Below are 24,926 nucleotides of genomic sequence, written 5' to 3' on the forward strand. Positions count from 1 at the left end.
ATGAGGCAGCTCCTACCCAGGACACAGAGCCTCATGGGGCAGCCTGGGATTCGCTGCCTTCCTGGTACTCAAGACCTGGCACCCACCTAGGTGAGCACACACCTGGAGGGTCTTTCTAACTCCCTCACTTCCAAGACTCCTGCCAATTGGTTCTGGGGCTAAAGGCCAGAGGAGCAGACAGACCATGGCCTCGAGGCCCTACAGGTCTCAATAAAGAACTCATGCCTTAGGAAATGGGGAGCTCCTGATGGCTCTGAAGGAGGGAAGTGACTTGGTCTGATTAAAAACATACTCTCTGGCACTCCTGACAAGAACTGCAGTATCTGGTGAGAAATGGGGAGGCATGGACTGGGGCAGTGGTAACAGGGGCTGCGGGGAGGGGACAGATCTGAGGACTATTTGGAGGTAAAATTGGTGGGACGTTGTGAGTGATTGTACAAGAGAAGAATCAGGAATTGATGACCTTCAGGTTTCTGGCCTGAACAACTTGGTGGGTGGTGGTACCACCAGTTAAGAATATAAAAGAAGCTGCCAGGCGCTGTGGCTCACACCTGTAATCCCAGCATTTTGGGAGGCTAAGGCAGGCAGATCACTTCAGATCAGGAGTTCAAGACCAGCCCGACCAACATAGTGAGACCCTGTCTCTACTAAAACTACAAAAATTAGCCAGCTGTGGTGACACGTGCCTGTAGTCCCAGTTACTTCGGAGGCTGAGGCAAGAGAATTGCTTGAACCTGAGAGGTGGAGGTTGCAGTGAACCAAAATCATGTCATTGCACTCCAGCCAGGGCAACAGAGCAAGATTCCATCTCAAAAAAAAAAAAATATATATAATATAGTAAAATAACATAGTCTATATTATATATAATGTATATTAATAAATAATTATATGAACATAGATGCATATTTTATTATATATAATATATAACTGGCTTCTTTTATATTATATACCATTTATATATAATCATATATTAGAAATTAAAAATTATTCAATTATATTATCTGTAATATATATTATATATAAACATAAAATAATACTTTATATATAATGGTATAATATAGTACTATATACGTAATATAACTATATAGTTTTATATATAAATTTATATTATAATATATATTAAACAGCTATTATTATATACTATTAGAAATTATAATTTTTAAATTATATATAAACATATATCCATATTTATATACTTACATATAAAATAAGCGCAATTTCAGGACCAAAGATGAGTTGTAATGCTTGGCTCTGAGGTGGCTGCAAGGGGCACAGTCCAACTGGGAGGCCCAGATACGTAAAATTTGGCAGCTCAGGGGCTGGTTACGGGCTGGGCTAGAGATACGAGATGTTTGAATAAACAGCCAATGAAAACTGGCAAATAGAGAAGGACTTCCAAAGAGAAGTACTGTAGAAATCAATTTTAGATTGAGCCAACGTAGGCCCTGAGCCCATGGAAAGCCTGGGGAGCCGCAACATTCATGGGGACACGGAAGGGACCTAGTCAGAAAGGCCCAAGAGGCCACGGTCCCAGAAGCCAAGTGAAGAGTGTTATGGGGGAGGATCAACACCACGCAATATAGCAGAGAGGGCCAGAAGAACCAAAAAGACCACCCCCTGGGCCTGGTGGGTACCAGAGCCAGCTGTGACCTCGCTGAGCACAGTTTCAGACCGAGCGTGGAGGGCCAAGGTCAGCTGGCAGGCAGAGGGGAAAATGAAACGCCCGAGTGGCAACAGAGACAGGGCAGGAGACTCCCACTGTAACCAGGGGTGGACCTGGTAGCCCGCCTGGAGGGTTCCTTAGGAGCAAAGACTTGAGCATCGAGTTAGCTAGGCTTGAGGAGAAGGGCCAGTAAAATAAGGGTAACAGGTTGGAGAAATGATGGAGGTCCCAGGGCAGTATTGGGGCAGGGGATTGGAGAAATGGAGGTGAAGCGCCGACAGTATTGGTTGGAGATGATGGGGTATCCATGCAGTATTGGGTGGGTGGGTGGTTGGCTTTGAATAGGAACACGCTATCCCCAAGACTGAGCAAAGGCAGTCAGGATGAGTATGAATGAAGAATGATTTAACAATGGGGCTGAGTTAAGAGATCACTCCATTTTCTTGAAGTCATAGGCAAGATTTTCTAGGGGAGGGAGATGAGGAGACAGGAAGGTTGCCTAGTGGCCTCAAGAGTGAGCCTCACGGGAGCATTACTGGCCCTCATGGGGGAAGGGAGGGGGTGGAGGCCATGCGCCTGCTGGGGCACCCTCAGCCTCTGTGGCAGCACTGCGCTGCCCAGGGAGGAGCAGGGAAGTCAGGCTGGGCGGGGTTGGGGTTTTGCTGGCAGATGCGTAACAGTGGATGCCAGGAAATGAGAGGAGGAGGAGGAGGACTGAGTCGGGCTAGGTGAGGAATGAAGGAAAGGCCACGAGGAAGCAGGCTGGCCTCTCCATCAGCCTCCCTTTGAGCCACACGAGGGATGAGTGCTGGCCTCTAACTGTGGAGACCAATTCTAAGGCTCAGGCTCCCAGGGCCAACTCCAACCAGTTGTTTTTCCAGGTAGGACCAATCTATTACAGAACAGCATGGTTGTTGGGTTTGAGGGAAGACAGGATTTCTGAACACAACAGCACGAAGTTCTGTTCCTTTTTTTTTTTTTTTTTGAGACGGAGTCTTGCTCTGTCACCAGGCTGGAGTGCAGTGGCACAATCTCAGCTCACTGCAACCTCCACCTCCCTGGTTCAAGTGAGTCTCCTGCCCCAGCTTCCCAAGTAGCTAGGACTACAGACACGCACCACCGCACCCAGCTAATTTCTGTATTTTTTGTAGAGACGGGGTTTCGCCATGTTGGCCAGGATGGTCTCGATCTCTTGACCTTGTGATCTGCCCATCTTGACCTCCCAAAGTGCTGGGATTATAGGTGTGAGGCACCACACCCGGCCAAGTTCTGTTCCTTTTACATCATACGAGACAAGGTGAAGAATGTCATTTCTGATCTTTTCCGTCATTGGCTGCAGGGGTCTTCATCTCTGTTCCAGATACCAGTCAAGCAGTGCACTCACCCCTTGGTGGGGATCTCCGTCCTTTCATATTCACAGAGAGATGAAGTGCACTCTGCCACCGTCTGAAAATCGGGTTTTGTGTGTGAAGTTGAGACATATTGAGATGTTTGGTTACTGGCTGAATCCTTAGTAAAGTGAACAGTCACTCCTAATCTTTTATAAATGTTCATATACTGGACTTAAAGTTCGGTTTATTTATAGTTAACAGCAGTTGTCCTGAAAACTACCAAAGCCAGGTTGGATCATCCGCAGGACTTACCGAAGCCTCAGAGAAATGTGGCACTCAAGGTTTCCCCCAGGGCATGTGGTTTTACAGGGGAGATCTGGCAATGTTAGGCACCAATTTCTGGCCTGGTTATCCTTGGTAAGTTAATACACCCACCTGCCCACCTTTGGAAAGTGCTGCTTTTGTGTGCCTCTTGAAAGAAGGGCATCCCTATCCTGAAAGAATAAAAGAGCCCACTGCAGCTTCACAGCAGTACTTGGCCCTAGTAGGCGCTGAGTAGCTGCCAAGTAAATGAACCAGTAGAAATGTTGTCAGTACCAACTCCCCTGTCCCAGCCTTGCATTTGGGGGAACATCTATCTTTTGCTAGCCCTACCACAAACTTCCCAAGTGGACTTGCTCAGGACCCCACAATGCACTTGGTCCTCTCTCACCTGGGTCTCTTGTTTCCAATGCCAACCAGTCTCTGCTCCTCCTGGGAGCCCCATCTGCAGGTCACCCCAGTCCCATCCCCTTTATGCTTCTGTCTCTGAACTTCAGCAAACTACTGCAAACTGACCCCCTACCTCACGTTGTTCTCTTGCCTCCCACCCCTCTCCAAAAACCCAGCATGGGGGCCCATCTGTAGGATATTAAGATGAATCAGGCACTGTTCAGTTTCAGAGGAATAGCCCACAGACATGAAGCAAGTAAAATCTCAGGATAACTCCCAAGGGCCGGTTCACCATGCTCCTTGCCCCAGCCTACCCACCTCTTTCCTCATCAGGTGAGGAGGACTTCCAGCAAGCCGTGGCCTTGGCCTGAGTGCACTGTGGTTGGCTCTGCCACAGCCACCTGGACTTCCCAAGGCTCTGCCTGTCTGGACCTAGCAAGCACAATGCTCTCTGTCCCCTCTGGGATACATTTACCAGGTCACTTGTGAAAAATTCCCAGTTCCCTAAATCTCTTAAAATCCAGCAAGTGAGAGAAATAAAACAATTTAATGATGGCTTCTTGATTTACACACAAGTCTAAGACAAGAGAAGGACAAAATTTTCTCTCCATGCACCGGTACAACGAAGTTCAGGGACAAGAGGCGACCCAAGGACAGGGGCTGTGGTGTTCAGATCCACGGTCAGCCTCTTGAGTCTCGTGTTCCAACCAACCATCTGGCTCAGCGACTGTGGACATTGGGGAGAGGAGGGACTGCCCAGCCCCCTCAAGTGTGGGTGAGGGGACCGGCAGCAGAGTATGCATGGGCACTCCATGCCCCAATGGGAGAGGTGCACAGGGGACAGGGAACACCAGCTTCCAGGTGCGTCCTGAAGACCACAGTGGGCTCAGGGGGCCCAGCTCTACCATCAGAGCTGTCCTCAGGGCTGGAGCTGGGGCTGAGAGGGAGGTGGTGATAAGAACCACTGCAGAAAGGAACACATGCTGAATGCTGGGCCATGCTTTCCTCCCAGACACTGAGTTCCTGAAGACCCAGCTTTATCTTCCAAGGGTAACAACATTCCCAAGACTCGGAGCTGGAAGGTGGCAAGAGTGGAGCCAGGAGAGACAGACTGCATCTACTCCTGAGGCCGCCTCAAATGTCTGCACTCCCTTCGGGCCTGCCTTTCCCCTCCCTTCAACCCCAAAGACCCAAGAAGACAACAGAGATCGGAGACCGCATCCCTCTTCCCTAATCAAAATAGTCAAGTACAACATTTCTAAAGTTAGGGAGGAGGAGGAAAAATGCCATGGGCTCTTAAAGGGAAGACTGGCACCGAGAGAAGGGAGAAGTAGCCCCCCGCTTTGTCCAGCCTGGAAGCTGGCAGCCATGGTGTTGAGGCCTTGACCCAACCATAGGAGCCCATCTAGCTGAGCATCTTGTGCCGATCGAAGACTGTCTTCCGCTGCTCCTGCACCTGCAGCTTCCACCGCTGCTGGGCACCTTCCACGCGCTCCAGGACTGTGTTTGCTCGGGGTCCCCCGAGGGATGCAGCAGCTGCTGCCATAGAGCGAGCATCCTGTAGTGGGAAGAAAAAAAGAGAAGATCTGGCACAGCAAGCCAGAAGGGTCTCGGGTCCTGAAAGTCTGACATGGAAAGAATGACGCATGAGCAACCCCAAAGCCTGACCTTCCCCAGACTGGGAGGCTGGGCCTCCACAAGTGCTGTGGGCTGAGGACCTTGCCTTGTCATCTGCAGAGCTGAACAGTGTGCCAGGTCTGCTGGAGGCCTTAGTGTCTGTAGCATCTGCAGGATGGGGTCCCTGCCCCTCCCTGGGGCCTGGGAAAGGAAGCACTCCAGGAAGAGTAGGCTCTGCTGGGGCCCCAGTTACTGCCACACAGATAGCTCAAGTGAGGTTCCCAGCCTGAACTCACCCCTCATCATGCTCCATTCCACTATTTCTAACTCTCAAGAAGGATACTAAGCATAGGCTTCAAGACCTCACTTAGGCAGAGGATCTGATGACATTCGTTGTTTCAGGAATGTACTGAGGTGCCCCCAGGGCTAGTACTAGGCTAGAGAATTCCCTTGCCCTCCCTGCCATTGCCCAGGGAATGGGAGGAAGGCCCAGGGGCTAGGGTCTGGCTACCCTGAGATGGCAGCAGTCTGCTTCAGATGGGAGAAGGTGCCTACTGAGGAGTCTGCACAGATCCAGATCCACGGGATCTTAGTTTCCCTGGGAAAGAGGGATGTGACATCACTCAGGGAGTCTGGCAGGGATGGAAATTCAGAGCCGCCCCAGCATTTCCTTTGCAGAGCCCACTCTGGCCCATTCCCTCCTTGGATAGCCAAGGACAGCTCCGCTTCCTCCCTATCTGCCTCTGCTGATCCCCTTCCCCTTTGCTTTCAGAACTGTTGCTGCCGTCAAAAGCATCCTCCCCTAATTACCACTTCTCTGCCTCTGAAGCTCCGGAGCCTCTGCATTTCCTGCAGGACCTGAACCTGATCTTTGGAGAGAATTAGAGCTGAGGGCCAGGCCTGCACCCCCGTGGGGATTTCCTCCCTAGCTTTCCCTGCCTCTCATCTCCTGCCACACATCTCTTAAGGGATTAGTGCACTTCTCTAAGCCCAGAGCCGCCCAGTAAATGCAACTTTGCTTCTAATGCCCCAAGCTGGCACGGCTTCTGTCACCATGCAGCTGCCAGGCTGGGGCGAAGGGGGGTGGTGAGGTGAGGGTAGGGTGGACAGATAATGAGCTGGCAGTGAGGAGGCTGGGAGACGATTCATCATCATCCCCTTGGAGCTCTGAGGACTTCATCTTGTGAGCGCTCATCTCTAAGCTGCATTAGAGATGGATACTGCCTTCTGGGAGCCTCCTGTCCAGGTCCTGAGGAAGGCTTCCTGTGCCAGGCTAGGTGAGGCTCAGGCAACACCTGAAAGGCAGGTGTGGCCATGTCAGGCAGGGGGCACACTGAGCTGGAATTAGGACCCCTGGGTTCTGTTCCTGGGCTGGGGACCACCTGCCCCTTCTAGCCTCAGACTCCCTAGGCCTGTGTCCCAGGTGGAACTACAGGTCCACAGCAGGGGCTGGGAAGGAGCCATGGCCTCAGTCACTTCTGAGGCAGTGTGTCCCTGAACAAGTTACTTTACTTCTCCAAGCTTCAATTTAATATAATAAATACAGTCATTGAGACTTTTTTCTGCTCTACAGTCTTTAGGAATTATAGTTACCGAATATTACCTGCTCCCCCCCCCCACACACACACACAGTGAAAAGGAAGTTTCATAAAACAATACTTAGCGTAATGCATTCTGATATTCTTTGCTCTGTTCCATTTTATTTTATAAAAAATCCTGGTCATGACTCACAAAATTCATTTCCTGACCTAATGGCTTGTTTGAAATACACTGGTTTAAGATTAGTAGATGGGTATGGCAAAGTTAAATAACACACATATAAAGCACTTACTATCCTGGCTGTCACAGAGCTAGGGCTCAAGAAACCTTTGGTTTCTTTCTTCCCTAGGAGCAATGACTGATATCAAAGCCTAGCTCTGGAAGCCAGCAGGCAGTAAGGCTGGCAGCCTGCTGCCAGGAGAAAGCCTGTGAGAACTGCTATGCTGCTGCCCCTCCTTCCAGTTCCATGCCTTCCCTGTTCACTGTGCTGACTGAGCTGGCCACAGTGCTAAGACCAAGCCTCCACCCAATCCTGCCTCTGTGTGGCCGTCTACATGAGGTGGACACTAAAGACCCATCTGGGAAGCTATGGACCCACCGGGACTTGGTCATCCTGGCTCTGGGGGCTGGACTGCCTTCTCTTCTTCTTTCCATTCCCACTCTCATCCCTTCTGGGACCGTCTTCCTCATGACAGGGCTCCAGTGTGTGTGGGGTGGGGTGCTATGCTTGGAAGGGTGGGGCAGTTTTAGCCCTGCCCTCCTTCCACTGCTCTGCATCTCAGGGGAGCGTCTTGAGAAGGGGAAGCCAGGGAGAGCCCAGAGCAGAGCATTAAGGGAACATGCTGAAATTCACCACATTACCACAGTATCATTTGTTTTCCCTTCATGTAAAGTCTTAACAAACAGCTCCTAAGTGGGGGAAAGCTGCCACTGAGAGGCTGTGTTTCCATCGCTAATAGTCTGATTAAAAGGTATTAAAGCCTCCACATCTGTTTCACAGACAGCCCAGAGTGAGGCCTCATCCTTGCTTGCTCTGCAGCAAGTATGGTGGGTAGCAGCGGGAGAAATACCACCAATTCCTCCCCTCTCCCCCTGAGTCTGGGTCTCCGGTTAACTTGGGAACAGAAGGGCAGTTAGGAGGAGAGGCGGGTGGAGCCCCTCCCAATCAGGGGAAAGAGCTTGGACGTGGATGGGTTCCCAGGAGGTCCCCAGAGGGACCAGACCAGTGTGACTGTGAAAAGTGCCACTACGTGCCAGGCGCTCTGCTAGGCACTTTACACAGATTATTCCCAGGCTTACAACACTGGCAAATGGGTAAAACCATCCCGTATCGTAGCTGCAGAAACTGAGGCTCTGAAAGGTGAATCATCTTGCTGCCCAAGGCTGCATGGCTGTTTACTGGCCAAGTCAGAATTTGAACCTATGTATGTATATCTCTTATCCTAGGACCCAGTTGGATCCTTCTTTAGCAGGTTTCTCCTAAGAGGGAGCCAGCATGGACAACCAAAGAGACAGGTTGGTATCTTTCCCCACAGCTAGAGCAAGAACAAAGCACCTCTAAAGGAACCAATACTCAGGACATCAAGCGAGGCCCTCCTCTCCAGCACTGGGAGGACCCAAGTAGCTGTGTGGATAAGCCCAAGCTGATCAAACTAGCCCTGAGCCCTTCAGGCCATCCCAGATGAAACCCTCTTCAGTCTGCCCAGAAGCACTGGTACTGAGCTGGCACTAGACTTGGCCCAAGTCTGATGACGAGAACACAGGGACAGTGAGAACCCCACCTCAGGTGGCTCTCCCCTCTCTGGCTGCTCCTCCTCCCTCCTCCCCAATCCCAGACACAGGAACGTGACCAGGCGGTCTCGTCACTTACCAGCCACTCAGCAAAGCATGGCCCTAGTGTAAAGCCCTTTAGCAAGAGGACTATACAGCCTGAGTTTTCCATGTTTGACCCAAATCCTTGCTGCTGTTGCTGCGTCCCCACTGCATCTCTGCGGCGAGGCTCTCCCTGACCCCTGCATGCTGCGGCCAGAGCCACCTTCCTACGACACACCAACTCATGCTGTTTCCCTGCTCAAAAACCCCAGCTGGGACCCAGCTGCTCACAAGTAAAACCCTGCTGAGCATGACATTCAAGGGCACTCCCAGCCTCACCTGCCCGCTTACCCCCGAGCCTCTGGCTACACTGGTCCATGCATCCTCTCTCTACCTGCGGTGATCGCCTCACTCAGGCCCTTGTGCACTCTGCCCCTCAGGCTTCCCTCCAGCAATCATGATGCTACTTAAGTGTTAACACCTGATTGAAATAGCACATTCTTAAGGATGAGCAAATACTTGTAAAGCTTCCACGCACACATTCACAACAGTTATGCTGAGGTAAAAATGATTATGTCTATTCCAGATTTAGAAACTAAATCAGGAGGTTAGCACCACGGATAGTAAATGGCAGGGCTCAGCCCCTCCCACGACTGTGATTAACCACAATGCTGTGCTGCCCCACTGGAGGCTCTAGAAGCATCTGTTGAATTGCACACCTTTCTATTCTGCCCTCAGGGGAGGAGGCTGTCTGGACTGCCCTCATCAATGTGTCTGTTCCGTGTTTCACTGTCAGCTCCCCAGGGCTGGGGTCCTCAGCACACAGCTGCCACCCATGTGCGGACAGGAGGGGAGACTGCTCCCCAGGGGCCCGAGTCTTCTCCCCGGTGCCTGCATTTCCAGTTCCCATCATCATCATCGCCTTTCCTTGATTTCCCTGTATACTCTCTCCCAAACGGGGCCCAGAACTCTACCCACTGCCCCAGGAGGGTGAGCACTTTGAAGACCTCTTCAGAGCTTGGGCCCATGCTGTGAGCAGCGACATCCCCAGCCTCAGAGAAACCATGTGTGTCTCTTCAAAGAGGGCCCAACCTGCACATCTAAAACAGCTCTGTTTGCCGTTTCTGCCCCAGCAAACATGCTTGCTTCCTCCTTTCAAAGGACGTCTGAGCCCAGGGATTACGCCTAATGCTGCTGGAATCCCAGGGGAGGCAGCGCCCAGCAATCAGGGCCCACTGAGGCTCTGCCAGCGCTTTCAAAGGGAACATGACAGGCTTTCATCTCCCTCCATGAACAGGGCTGAGGCTGAGGGGGAGGCCTCCCCTTCCTCTTCCAGTTCTTTACCTCCAGGGCAGGAGAGCTCCTGGCCACAGGAATTGGGAAGAGGGAGCCAAGGGGTCCCTAACCTGAAAAAATGCCCTGACTTCCAGATCTCACCCCTAACTGGGTCCCAAACTCCTGGCGCATAGGGTCTGAAAGTTCCTGGAGCCTAGGGAGACTTTTCCTTCTAAAGTCACCGAGTTGTACAGGCCTAGGCGAGCTTTCAAGGAACTCCAAGAGGCCATGTCCTGACTTTGTTCCTCTTGGGGTGAAACCCAGAGACATGGCTACAGCCTAGGTACTCCTGCCGCTCCTCTGAGTGCCTGCCCCCCAGCCCCATGTTTCCCCACATCCTTTTCCTCTGTGCACTGAGAGGGACAGTAGATTACCCCTTGTCGTCCAGGACTAGGGCCCCGGCCTCTGTAAAGGCAAGTTCCTTGGGTTCTGTCTAGTCCCAATGCCTTGTTCATCCTCCCTGCAGTTCAGTGGTCACTCTCCCATCCACCCTGACCTGGCACTGAAAATCCCCCTCTGCCAGGAAGCCTTCCTTCCCAGACTAACACAAAGGGAAGGGTAACTTTCCGACCCCTTGTCTAGTAAAGAGGCCCTCCCAAGGCATCTGGCTTCTTCAGCTGACCATCCATCTCATGAAGCCAGATTTTACTGCCAGCCTTTATGTTTCCTGCTGGTTCACCTGCATTTGGCCATCTTGGGGCTTAAATCCCCGAGGGCAGACATAAGGTCTGGGCAAATCTCAACACTGTACCACCTGCAGGTTTTCTGAATACACTCAGAAAAGCAGGGTTGCTGAACCACAGACATCTGTGACCTCCAGACCACACAGAATCACAGGAGGTGAGGGGATGGAGAGGTGATGCCAAAGAATGGGACCGAGGGCACTTCCTCACCCAGCCAAGGGCACCCAATGAGATCTACCTGCCCCAGGCCAAAACCAGCCAGAGTTGGCTGCACCCTAGGTTAGGGTATCAAAGAGATTAAACACAACCTTTTATGACCTTTTAGAACCTTGGGTGAGAGGTGAGGGCATGTCATCCTGTCCATCCCAGGGCCGGAATCTCCCCTACTGCAGGGAGCATGGCTCGCCAGCTTCTATGTGCTGCAGCCTGTCACAGCCTATTGTCCTCTCAGGCAGCCCTGCTACAGGTTAGCAAATCTAACCCCTTCTTCCTCCCAAGGCTCATACGAACAGCCTTCAAATGAGGAGCACCCCAGGTCTCCTGGGGGTAAGAGAGACCTGGGTTCATACCCAGGGACGGTAAGCTGCCCTCCCTCCGGCTCCCTGGCTAGGATAGCAGGAGACACAACAAGGCCATGCCCCAGAGCCATGCATTCCACGGAAATCATTGGGCTGCATCTCTCAATTACTACCCCAGCCAGGACTGCAATTACCACATTACCCCTAATCGCTGAGTGTTTATTAGCGATGCTCCTCCCCTATCAGAGCTGCTATTACTCTACATTAATAACCAGGTAGGCACACGAGGTTTCCTCTTGAACACAGACCACCCAACTGCCAGTGCCACCACCTCCCAGGCCCCAGCTCCAATGGGGCGAGGTTCATCCCCTCTGCTCCACCTTCGGCCAAACTCATGTCAGCAGGAGGCTGGGGGCAAACGGAGCAGTCCAGGCATGTGCGCAGGGTGGGGCAACACAGCCCTCGAGAGCAGGCAGGCTCCCTCCCTGACCTGCCCTTCTCTTCACTCCTCATGCTGGCCCAGACCCACATCACCCAGGCAGCTTCACACTTAGACTTGAGCCCCTGGGTCCTCTTTTTGGTGAGGAACTGGCTCATGGTCTTGCAAGGGAGCCCAGCCCACCTACCCCATAGTTAGACCACACTGTCTACAGGAAGACTCCTAGCTTCCTCCTTATACTGTGTTAAATCTCTCTGTCCCTAGGTGAGGCTAAGCTGTCTCCTACAAACTTCTGAAGGCAGCTATCATGCGTCTCCTTTAGTTGTCTCTTTTCCTTTAAGCTAAATAACTCTCAGTTTCTTCAACTAATTCTCCAAGGCCTAGCTGAGGCGCTTCCCCACTAGATATTCCTTATGCATATGCATGAGTTCACTCAGGGCATCCCTCCATCAGTCAATAAACAGGAGTATCTTCCAGCAGCAAGGCCCCGGGGACAGAGCTCAGTGTGGAAGCAGCAGCCAACCCCGTCCGCCTCGGCTCCACGCCTCTAAGCAGCCTGCTCTGCTGTCTCATGCGCCCAGCTAGCTGGTACATGAGCGCGTAAGTGGGGAGCCCGAGGCACACAGGGCTCACTCGGGCAAGATTCCCCTAGACCACCTGGGGAGTGCGGGGCTCATCACAACTCTGCTCAACATGGAGGTGCACCACGTCTCACTCCTACCAAGAGTCCTTCACCTGAGCCCTCCTGTCCCCCTGGGTTTCCTCGCCATGGTGTCCATAACTTTTTAGTATCAGGATGAATGGGAAGACGATGAGAGCGCTTGTTAACTGCGCTGGGCCTGGTCCAAGCCCCGTCAGCTACCCACCATTGCATGAGCTCCTGGAGGCCTTGCAGGCCGTCTGGGGTCAGTGGTTCCCCACTTTCCATATCAGATAAAGCCAAGCCCCCTTAGCTTGACATTTAGGACCTTTAATAATGTGGCCTTAATCTACTAGCCAGCTCTCTCTGCCACTGTGCAAACACCCTTACCCTATGCTTGCAACGCTCAAACTTCCTCACACGTACGTGGCAACGTCCCCCGCCCGGCACCACTGTCTACCTCATTCCTCTTCTGCTCTGGAAATCCTACATTTCCCTCCAGACCCTGGAGCTCTGGTTTGCATTGAGCAAGTGTTCAACAGATGTTTGTGGAATCACTTGACAAACAAATTAACTTGCCGCCTTCCAGTCCGCCAGCAGCTTGTCACCCATGTCTGAGCATGCGGGGAATATTATGTGTATCTATGTGTGACTGGCCCTGGTTGGCTGCACCCCGTCTGCCGGGAAGCACAGTGCAGCAGGATGACATGGCTCCCCCGGCTTGTGCATGGAGCCTGCCTGATGCCTGGTGTCCTGCTTCATCTGGAAGGGCAATGGGCAGGTCCCTGCTGAGTCTGGGTGGTGTGTAGGACATTGACCAGAAAAGCAACTTGAAGCGTGTGGGGGAGGTGGGCCCTAGACCTAGGTGGCGCTCCTCTGGGTTTTGCCCTGGGGACACACATGCAGGGGCCCAGGGCCTGGGCACTCAAAGCCCTCTTACCTCATTCTCCTCCTCATTGTGCAGTTGCTCGGTGTATGCATCTGGCTTTCGGATCAGAGGGTCCACCAGCATCAGGAAGGCCATGTAGAGCAAGAGGGCACCCACCACAGACAGGTAGATGACAATGATGACCTGGGGAAGAGACCAGCGTGCCCGTGAATCAGCATCTGGGGCCAGGGCTAGAAATCCGTTTCTAGTCTCGGGCCATCTGTGCCTGGCTGGCAGTGACTCCTCGAGTGGTGCGCTAAGAAAGGACTTGGAGGCAATGTGGGCTCAGAGGGAAAGCATGCCCTGAAAGGAAAGGGAGGGCCTACTCCACAGAGGAAGCGCTCTGTCCTAACTTGAGGGAATCTGCACAGCAGGCATCAGGGCAGCAGGCAGATGATAGAGTAAGAAGTCTGGAGCCTGATGCCCTGAGAGGCTCGCGGGGTAGAGGTGGGAACACAGGGCCTCCCTGGCTGTAGAAGAGTCCATGATGAAGGGTGAAGCCATCAGAAACTAAGAGCAAGGAAGAACAGGCTGTGGAGAGGCTGGAAAGCTGAGACCAGGAAGAATAAACCTGGGCTGGTGGGCTCATTGCTCCTGTGGAGAGCAGGACGGATGGGGCACGCTGACCCACTCACAGCACGCCCCTGCGCAGAGTGGCTCGGGCTGGTAAGGCGTGCACTGGGGGTGGAGGTCATGCCTGCCCTCCCACCAGCCCCTCTGCAAGGAGGGGAAAGCCAGGGCTAGAACAACAACTCCATGAATCTCTTACATACACAGTGCTTCACAAGCTGGAGTCATTTTCTTTTTACAGAAAAGATAGATTTAATGAGGCAAATTCAATGTTTCTCAATGTGGGTGCTCTAGGATTTTGGGTGGGACATCCCTGTAACGGTGTTGGTAACACACCTCGGTTATTGGAACCACAAAAGCACCTTCATCTGCTTCTAAATGCCCTCTGTGGGGCTGCAATCATCGGAGAACTGCTGGGCTAGGTCACCCAGGATCCCAAGGCTACCAGACGGTAGAGGTGTGACTCGAACCGAGACTTGCTGACTCCCTCTCAAATGCCTTTCCTAATTCCACAGTGCCTGGCCATTGCTGGCTTCTGATCTCAGCCCTGCCCTGCCTAGACTGTGAACAAGAGTGAAAAAAAGAACTTCAGGACTTTCAAGCTGGGCGCCCAGCTCAGTCAATAGCCAAGTTCCACTGGACCAATGTCCCACCTGATTGGGGCACCGTGTTCACGCCTGTTTAAACAGGTCAAATAATCAGACCTCACCTGCACCCCAGGAAGGCAGAAGGAGAACAGAGGCTGGGTCTTCAATAGGCTGAAGCTGAGGGGTGCCTCCTAGGCAGGAGGACTGGGGGAAATGGGAGGGATTAGGAAGTTGTATGTGATGAGGTCCCCATGCCAGGAAGTTCCCTCCCGGCCAAACAGGGAGCAGTGGCGACATCTGGCTCTGAATTTCAGGTCTCAGGCGTCTGGTCCCTGGAGGGTGAGGCCCACTGGAGCAAGTTCAGAGAAGGAGAAAGACAGTTGCAGGAGGGGCTGCCTCAGGTGGGAGGATGAAAGGAGTTGAGTCTGCACAGGGCACTGGCTGGGAGCGGTGGAGGACAGACAGCTGCTTTGTCCCTGAGTGGTGAGAACACAGAGGAGCTACAGCACAGGGCTCCCTGGAACAAGCAGGAAGGACAGCAGTGAAGACCACCACCCCCCAAAATGTGCCTCAAAAGGAGAAACCTGATGGAGGACCCGGCAGTGCCTTTAAATATGAGAATTATTTTCCAATGCTATCTACAGACTCTTCAAAGGATAAGCAGAAAAAAGCTACAAACTGGAACAGAAAGGGCTACATTAGGCCGGGCATGGTGGCTCACATCTACAATCCCAGCACTTCGGGAAGCCAAGACTGGAGCATTGCTCGAGGCCAGAAGTTTGAGACCAGCCTGGGCAAGATAGTGAGACCCTGCCTCTACAAAAAAATTTTTAAAATTAGCTGGGTGTGGGGATGTACACCTGTGGTCCTAGCTAATCAGAAGGCTGAGGTGGGAGGGCTGCATGGGCCTGGGAGGTCAGAGCTGCAGTGAGCTGTGATCATGCCACTGGACTACAACATAGGCAACAGAGTCAGACCCAGTCTCTAAAAAACAAAAAAAAAGAGAGAGAAATGACTATGTAATCAGTGAGCACTGTGTGTGCCAGGCGCCTGGTCCAGGATTGTTAGAACCTGGACTAGGAAGCTGCACTGGGAGGCTGGGGGTCATGGGGGTCTCTGCTAGGGCGGCTTCACAGCCTCCAGAAGACACAGGAAGTTCTGCCTGGTGCAGAGGAATGAACAGAGACCTCGTGACGTCTGTGGTGGTGACTGTGTCTACCATCTCTTTCCTGAATTCACCCAAATAATCAATGAGAACAAGGTTCAGGAAAACACAAAAGGACCAATCTGATGTTCTTCCAGCACCCAATACCCAGCCCTAGTTCACAGCTCTGATGCTTTTTACAGGAGCTTAGTCACTTTGGAAGCTTAATTAGACTAAGCTCCAGGAGGGCAGGCCAACCTCCCCATTGGCAGCATTCGCCCAGAATATAGCAGGCACCGAAAAGAGATTTACTGGATGAACAGAAGAAGAGAGAGGAAGGAAAAAATCTGGAAAGAATGCAGGGAAAAGGGAGTCTCCAGCAGCTCTCCCAGGGCTCTCCCCTCTCACTGTAATGGGAACCACTGGAAAGAGAGCAGAGAAGGGAGCTGGCTCCAGGAAAGTGTGGGATGTGGGTCCCGGTGTCTGTACTAGGCCAGCCTAGAAGCCAATCTCATAGCCGTTGGAATGTTCCAGAATAAAGTGAAAAACTGTGGGTGCAGGCCAGCCTGCGATTGGGGAATGGAGTGTGGGAATCCCACTGGCTTCCTGAGACCCTGGCATTACCTTGATGGTGGTGGTGCTGCGCTCCTCGTACCTGCACTCACACAGCAGGCAGTAGGCCTCCACGTCATGGCCAGGCACCGGCATGGGCTCCACCACGTGCAGGCAGTTGCTGCAACAGAAACAGACAGGGCTGTCGAGGCAGGGCCACCAGGTCTTAAAGCCTCAAGACCAGGGAAGCAGGCAGCCAGGGGAGCTGAGAGGTAGGGACTGGGCAAAGGTGAAGGGTGCCCCCAGAGAGGACTGAGGGCTTATAAAGGATTAGACTGGCAGAATCCCTTCCCAACCCAAAGCCTCATAGCCCATGCCCCTTGCACATCAAAACCAGTTCTCCAAACTGCCTACAGTGTTGGCACCAAAACCATCAACGTTCCCAGAGTTCTACCCCCAGCCGCCTTCCTCATCTCATGCTATGTTTTCCCTGCATGTGCTCGTCTGTCCCAAAGATTCAACTCAGAAGCTGACGGATCTTAGATCAGAATCTCCAGCCAGGGCCACTCTCCTCTATAAGCTACAGGAGTCACTATTTGCATGTCCCATAGAGACCATGAACTCTACACCCGCCCCTGCACACCCTTTGCCCCCTACTCCCTACTCCTGCAAACTGGCTCCCCATTCGCAACGGCAGAGAACACCTCTACCATCCACTTCACTGTCCGGGTCAAACCCTGGAAATCATCTTTGACACTGCCTTCCTCTCATCTATGAATCCACCAAAGGCCAGTGATTTTACTTCCCTAAAAATTCCTCGAATTCATCTCCTTTATTATTTCCCACTGCTGTGTCTTAGCTCAGGCCCTCATCCTATCTTCCTTGGACAACTGCGCCAGCCTCCGCACTGCCCTCCCGCCTCTAGTTTGGCCTTTCTAACAGGTACTACCTTCCCACGGCAGCCGAGTAGTCTTCCAGAATGCAACTCTGGTCATGTCATTCCCCAGCTTAGGCCGGGTCAGTGCCTCCACAGAGCCCCTAGGGCCAGGGCTAACTCAATTGCTCTGCCAGGGGTCCCAACCCAAGTTACTACAGTTCCATCTCCTGCTACGCCTCCCTCACCCACTTTCCCATCCTCCAGTCACATGGATCTGCCAGGCTGCTCTCTGAATAAGCCACACTCACACTCTTACCAGGAGGGCATGGCTTTGCCACCTCATCTCATCTTTTAATTCTCAGCTCAGCTGCCTGTGCCCAACAGCCAGCTCCTCCCAACCCCCCGCCAACGCACTGCACTGGAATCCAATCTTTATTTGTGCTGTCTCCCCAGGAGATGTGCGTTCCTTGAGCACAGGGTTATGTCTTATACATCTCCATATTCCCAGTGCCTAGCTGGGTGCTTGCCAGAGCAGGCTCAGTAACTACGTGATTCCTAAAGGAAGAGCAGACCCACTTAGCCCACTTTCATCTAACAGCACTCTTGAATAAGGTGGGATAAAGATCATAGGTTCCACATCTAAAAACAGGGAAAGAGGCTTAGGAGGCAAAGTGGCATCTCCACAGTGGTGGTGAGGCCAGAAACCAAATCCAGATCCTCAGCCACATGTCTTTACTTCTGACTCAGCCTCAGTGGGGCCTGGGCTGGTACCTGGCTTGTCTCAAGCCTCTCATTCCCAGCCTTCCTCAGATCAGCATGGTTCCAACCCGTTGGGTTCATGCACCACACTGAGAAAGCAAAAAAGTCTACAGAACGCACTTCATCACTACCAATGGAAAAAACCAAACTCCTCGGAGGTGTGCAGAGGTGAAGCAGGTGTCATGCTGCAGCACACCTGGGCTCTGTCCTGGCTCTGCCACCAAGTGTTCATATCCTGGGCCTGTCCTCCTCTCTGTGAGATAAAGCAGTTGTACCAGATAATCTTTAAAAGGCCCTTCCAGCTCTGACTGGAGTCCTGCAAGAGTCAAGCACAGCTCCCTTCTGAGCTATAGGGCTGGGTTTCTGGCAGAAGCATCAAGGGTGTGTGATATAAAGATCATGTGTTGGAATAAGAATGAGATGTGCTCTAAAAGACTCTGTTCTCCTAAGAATCCATATGTAGCATACAAGAGTTTATCTAAACCTTTCATGATCCAGTTCCATCTCTGTGTCCAACATGCTACTTACTCCCTGCTGTGAGGTCTCCCCTGTTGTAACTGAAAGTACTGCTTTCAGGCCTTGCACGCTGTTTCCTCTGGGAGGGAGGGGTTGAGGGGCAAGGCCAGGGTCACCCAGGGTGCTTGGTTGTCATTCCTGTCCAGAGGGAATGCCATCTTCCCTTCTCCAGGAAGTCTCTACAAGCCTCCAGATTCCTCCCTTGCGTGAGCTACACTGGGTCTTGGGTCTAAGTCATGCCAGTACTGCAGTGGGATTTATGGATTTCTCACAAGGCCAAGGTGTCAGGGGCAGTTTGGAAGGGCGACCTGAGTTCTTCACTGTGGGATCCTGCTACCCAGGGAAACAGCAATAAGGAGCTGAAATACTTCTGCTGTCTCCAACTCTCCCACGATAGTGGGCAATTTATTTAACTTCTCCAGGCCTCGGTTTTCTCATTTACAAATGGAGACTGAACTTGGTCAGTGTCTTCCAAACTGTACTCTTTTGGGACCCATAGGAACCACTGTACTGTGGGGTGGTAGTCAGGGAGGGGCTGAGGGACACTTCCCTCTCAGCCAGAGCAATTCCGACTTTACGTTTTATAGACTTTGTTTCCAAAATTGATTTTGTTTGCAGAAAAGTTCTATTTTAACAAGTCTGAAAGGCAAGGAACTAGCCAACTTATTAAGTGCCTTCCTGCTCTGGGAGTGTCTCTAATAACACATCTCCTTGCCAGACTCACCAATGGGGCAAAATTGGGGTTTCTGCCTTTTTTGCATATATGGTTATAAACTCTCAACACTAGATGGCAGGATACCAGTAAACATAGGAACATACATGGCTTGGCCATTAAACCTGAGGACCGCATCTCAGATGATTCTGGCTTTACTCTGCACAACCAAGGGGAAGGGTGCAAGTGTTCTCTAGCAGTGGACCAACGTGACAGCAAAGTGAAAACGTGGCAGAGACCAGAAGACCCACTCAAACTGGCCTCCTGTAGCCTAGCGCTGAGGTACTCAGATCAATGTCAAGGCCCCACCCTACCCTTAAGAGGCTCCAGGCAAGCACATGATGACTCCCAGTCAAGGTCAGTGTCACTGGGTCCTAGAATCCTGGAGTCTTTCCTCCAGCCTCACCCACCACCCTTAATGGAACTGCCCTGAGGTTCCTGATGTAAGGCTATTCATCAGGCAGCCCCTTAATTCTGACTTCTAAGGGAAAGAAGGAGATAAACTATAGCCTGAGAGGTCTAGACAGGACTCCATCCTCTGCAGGCATCCAACCTTGGGTTTTCAGGCCATCTATAGCTCCAGGACAGAGAGACTGTTCCTAAATTTGCAAGTGTCTGCCTGCACAAGGAGTGTGGGATATAGCCTTGTTATCTGGTGAAGGGCTAAGACAGCCCATCAAAGTTTTTACTGATGCTATTTGAAGTATAACCACAAGATACAAGGGGGCTACTTGGACTCCTCCTAAGTAGAAGGCCAGTGCTTCAGGAGGAGCCCGTTTTCTCAGTCTGTGGTGTAAGTCTGACCATGACTATCTATGTGGCCACCAGTAAGGCATGGTATCAGCTAACATTAATATCACTAATGTTAAAGACATTAATATCAGCTAACGTTTATATAAGCACTTACTATGTGCCAAGTATTGTTCTAAGTGCTATAGTTACCTGTGCACACACACGCATAACACACACACAAACACATACTTAACACTCAAAATACTGCCACTATTTACAGTAAGGAAATCAAAGTGCAGTGGAGACTAAGTGATCTGTCACACAATTAACAATCGGCTGGGCTAAATTTGAAGTCAGGAAGGTTGAACACAGAGTCTGTCTATCTAACTAGACTGCCTCTCAGAAAACCACAGACAGTCTCAGAGTTGGAAATCCAACTAGCTTCAAAATTCTCGAGTGTTGCTCTGGATCAACTGCGTCCTAAGCACCAAAGGAAAGAAAGGTTACTGCTTCCCCCCAACCTCACTCCGTATTTGAACAACCAAAATAGGGGGGGGTGGTACTGGGAATCTGTATTTTCTCAAAGCTCATCTGCTTTCAGAAAGCAGGAGAGGCAGCACTGACCCGGACTCCTCATCTGATGCTGGTTTCTTCTATAGTGACCTCAGCCCATCTGTGCTTGGGGCCCTTCAAGGATGGAGATTCCTGACTCCCAAAACTGTCTAGATTAGAAATGCTCCCTCAACTCATGCTTAAGTCGGTTTCCCTGAAGCCTTTATCCCTTGGCCCCAACTCTATACCAAGAAACCCCACTGAACATAACTGATCCCCACCAGTACCTGCTCCCACAGGTCCCACTTCCCATAACATGCCAGGTCTTAATCAATCATCGTGTGTCCCCAAGTCCTCTCCTCTTTAGGCTCTCCTTGCTTCCTTAAGCCATTCCTTCCAGGACAATGTGTTGAAACTTCCCTTCACCACACTAGTCTCCTTTCTCTGAATGAATTCTGGGTTATTCTTCTCTTTTTAAAAGTGAAGTACCCACAAATGAATTCAAGACTCTAAATTATTTCTTTGGGCCTCTGTCTCTGCTATTATAAAACAGGTGCAAAATCCATTCCACTTACCTTACAAGGATGCTATGAGCCTGGCACAGAATATCACATGTAACACAACTTTGCAAAAGCATTAGGTATCCTACAGTATGTGGTCAGAATACCTACCTCTCCCAACTTCTCTACTACCATTCTGTATGCATCACTAAAGACCAATATTCAAAGCAAAACAACAAAATCCGCTCCTCCTGGCCAGGGACCACCCAGCTGGAATTCAAGACACCTGGGTCCTGTTTCCATAGACAATTGACAACTATGAAACTGGTTCTGTGACATGAATAATTACTCCTTTGAAAGGCTCCCCACAGGAATGGGAGAGCATGCTTATCCTCCAGGGTCCAAGAACTCTAGTAAACACCCATAACTTCAGCTGGGTATAGCAGCCAGAGGCCTGTGTGTAATGCCTTACCAGTCCTTCTGGGACACATTCTGGTTGTAAATGTGCCCACTGATGTTTCTATAAGGTGGACAGATGCATTTGCACCGGATGTCTTCAGAACTCTAGAAGAGAAAGCACATGTCAAGTATGCAGAGACCCTGCCTGGGTTCAGGTTCTAGCAAGGTTGTCAACTTTCTGTTCCCCATCCTGTTACGTGAACCGTATCTATGCTCTTGAGCTTTCTCCATCCCCAAGTTCAAGTCCAGCAAGGACTGCCACTATAGGAGGCAAGCTACAGCACAGGGTCCTAAAGACAGAAAACGTCCAGGTGGCAAATGAGACTCACAGAAAGTTGTCTAGGCCTGCGAGTCCCAAAGTAGGTACTTAGAGGAATCGGGGGAGAGGGAAGAGGGGAAATGGGTGGGTGTGTGTGTATGTGTGTGTGTGTGTGTGTGTGTGTGTGTGTAGCAAAGTGGCAGTCCTCTACCCCGGACCCCACACTTGTGTGTACACCTCTGTCCAGTGGACTTGGCAGCCAGCCTCTTCCCCACATTCCATCTCCAACTTCTTTGGTAGGATTGGGGAAACATAAAGGGCAAGGGTAAACAAGAAAAAGTGGGTCATTTCTGTGGGCATACTCAAGCAACCCCTTTGAAAGTTCTTCCCTTCTGGAATGAGTAAGAGATACCACCATAAATGTCCTTATTAATTAGGAATTCTGAGGAGAGAATGGAAGCAAACCCCTGGCCTTAACCTTACTTCAAAGCCTGGATGATCTTTAGTTCCATAGATCTACCCAAACAGCTCCATAGGAATGTAGCCTTAAAGAATGGAAGTTATCTCAGGAGTCCTAGAACTTAGGTGGGTCACCCTTAATAATGGAAACTTCAAACTGTATAGGACTTTACACTGACAGGGCATTTTTACATTGTTATGTAATTTGATTCTCCCCAAGCAGAGTAATAGATACAACTGCTACTACAGGTGGCAGTACTAGCACCCCTAAAACAAAAATTCGAAATGCTCCCAATCTCAAACTTGTTAAGCACAGACATGACCACAAAGATGATGTTAACACTGCAGAAAAGCACCTACAGACATGGTAAAAATGTGTCATGGGCTTCTTGAAATACTACAGCAGAGTGCATTCATAACAGAACAAGAAATCGTGTCAGTCCATAAAATCAAAAAGACTTCTAAGACAAAAGCTTGTTAATGAATCAGGTGACTGGCAAAACATTTTAAAAGCCATCTGGCAGAATGCCTTCTCATCTCTAGAGAACCCACTTTCTGGTCCCTCTACGGCTTCAAATACTACTTCTCACCTAAAAAAAATACTGTGCACAGTAACCTTTAATCAAAACACAGCATCACAGCAGGAGACAGAAAGCCTGATGCTGCTGTGTCTAGCAGCTGATACAGGTATTCTGGTGATGCTACTGTGCTTAGTTACCCTGAACACATCATTTATTTTCACTGTATTAATAGTACATCATATTTTTTACTGTTAAGAATTTATTTGTAAGAAAATATTTATCGGTAGCACATAAATTCATTGTCAGGAACCGTGGTGATGCCAACCAACCAGACTATCCACATGGGTGCCTAAGATAGTGACACCTTTGCTTTCTGATGGTTCAGTGTAGATAAACTTTGTTTTATGCACAAAATTATTGAAAATATTGTATAAAATTACCCTCAAGCTATGTGTATACAGCATATATGACACATAAACGAACTTCAGGTTTAGACTTGGGTCCCCAAGATACCTCATTTTGTATGTGCAAATACTCCCAAATCCAAAAATATCTGAAACGAAAAATACTTCTGGTCCAAAGCAAAGAAAGGTACGGAGAACTTAGATAACTTCTCCAAACTTCCTTGCTGGAAGCCACCACTGATCTGTCTGATCCAGAGTGAGTCAGTGCTCTGTGCCCACCCTCTTCCCCCGCACTATCCTTAGAGAGGCCAGCAGCCTTGAACCTGAAGACTACTAAAAAAAGTATGGCCCATAGGTGAGTGAGAGGCAGGCTTAAGGAGCAACTAGCTACCTCTGAGTCAGCCCTGTAGACAGGGTGGCCGTGCACGGTGGTCGGCGGTCGTGACCAGGTGCTGCAGGCTCACCTCCCTCACCTTGTTGGCTTCAGCTGGGGGCACCAGCAAACACCCGACCACAGCCACCAAAGATAAGAGCTTCATGCTTATCAAGCTTGCTGGGCCAGCAAAGCCGGACACCTGGAAAAAGAGATAAGGAGTCGGAGAAGGGGAAGGTGACCACGCCACAGCCAGCACGCTAGGCCTTTAACCATCCTGCCAAGAAGTGGGAATGGGGTTGGGGGCTGGGCTCCAGGATTCCAAGGCCTGCTAAACTCGGTCGCCAAATCCTGCTTTCCATCCCGCACAACTCTCCGGCTCTCCGCCGGCCACCTGGTGGGCCCGGCAGAGGGGGCCTCGAGAGGACACCGCTGCCAGGGGCCTCCAGTTCCTTCTCAAGGCCCGGCTCTGACCCGCGCATCACGTCCCACTGCCCTCCGCCATCTCCGCCTCTGCCCGCTCCGCAGCTCCTCCCCGCTCGGGCCCGACGGGAACTTTTGGGTGCGAGTCTGGGACCCCTGCTCCGACGGCGAAGGCCGGTGCCCACCACGCCCAGAGGTTTTAGGCCAGACTGGGACCCCCAGTACCCCGCGACCCCATCCCCTCCCCAATGCCGCGTCCACGAACCTGCAAGCCCGCCGCAGCCGCAAAAGACCCAGCGGGCCCCGCCCTCTCCTAGCTTCTATTGGCTGCCAGAGGCGCTCCTTAGCCCAACCGCGCTGTCGCCATGGCAGCAAGACCCGCCTTCACCTGGGCGTGGAGACTCTTGCGCAAGGGAGAGACGGGCATTTCTCAAACCCGACCAAATCAGAAAAGGGAACGTCAGCCTTCCAAACTCTTGGGGAAGGGTCTTGCCTTTGTGTGGCCTGAGAATTCCCACTGCAGTGCTTCTCTCTTCCTTGTATCTTAAAACTCAGCTTGTTTCATCTTGCTGTTTTAGAGAGAAAGCGCTTTATGCACTGTAAGCTAGTAACAGCAACAAAAACGATATGAGATTGAAGGGCTTTGTCCTCATTCAAAATCTGGAAATGTTATTTAGGGATCCACGTCTTTGCTACAGAGGACTTTCTGTGCGGCAACGTCTCTACCCCTACACACACACCTGAGAAGGAGAAATCGAGGGTTGGAGAGGGGTTGGTGTGGGCTGGGCCTGTGAAGAGTGTGCACAACAGCGTCCATAGCCTGGTCCCCCTACCCCATGCTGGTGCTGGGCCTGGCAAAATGGGGCAAAGTGTGCATGGCCAGGATGCAGGGGTGGGGGTCCCCAGTTGCTATGGGGCAGGTGTGAACTTCTTGCCAGCTGTGAAGGAAAGAGGCCTCACCTGAATTCAGGGCACCAGACCTGGAGTGAGGACACCAGGGCTTTGGCCCTGGCCCTGCCCCTGCCCCTAAGCAGTTGTGCTAGCCTGGAAAAGATACCTCCCTTCTCTGGGCCTCAGCTTCCCTTACTTCACTTATCTGTAAAATGATTTGGTTGGATTATAAGATCCCCTTCAGCTTTGATATGTTGGGATTCCTTAGGGGTGGGTGGGAGGGGTATCAATATGGCCCAAACTTGAGGTTGGTGGCTGGATTAGCATATAGGCTGGGTCCAGGTGGAATCAAGCCCCTCGAAGGCCCTGTGAACTGAGGTGGGCACTTATCTGGAGGCCATTAAGTTTGTGTTCCTCTCT

The 24,926-nt window shown here is 51.2% G+C and overlaps 1 protein-coding gene across 1 annotated transcript; it reads right to left on the reverse strand.

Annotated features, from left to right (window-relative positions):
* Positions 1-4,232: 4,232 nt before the first annotated feature.
* On the reverse strand, positions 4,233-23,991 carry TMEM9 (transmembrane protein 9). Its single transcript, XM_017896516.1, has 6 exons — positions 23,881-23,991; positions 23,293-23,394; positions 21,190-21,281; positions 16,142-16,250; positions 13,229-13,360; positions 4,233-5,263 (listed from the first exon to the last, which is right to left on the reverse strand). The coding sequence occupies exons 2-6, from the start codon at positions 23,356-23,358 to the stop codon at positions 5,111-5,113; spliced, it is 552 nt and encodes a 183-aa protein (XP_017752005.1). The 5' UTR covers positions 23,359-23,394; positions 23,881-23,991; the 3' UTR covers positions 4,233-5,110.
* Positions 23,992-24,926: the final 935 nt, after the last annotated feature.

The sequence above is a fragment of the Rhinopithecus bieti genome, unplaced genomic scaffold (genome assembly GCF_001698545.2).
Source record: "Rhinopithecus bieti isolate Rb0 unplaced genomic scaffold, ASM169854v2 scaffold_24392, whole genome shotgun sequence".
Taxonomy (NCBI): Eukaryota; Metazoa; Chordata; class Mammalia; order Primates; family Cercopithecidae; genus Rhinopithecus; species Rhinopithecus bieti.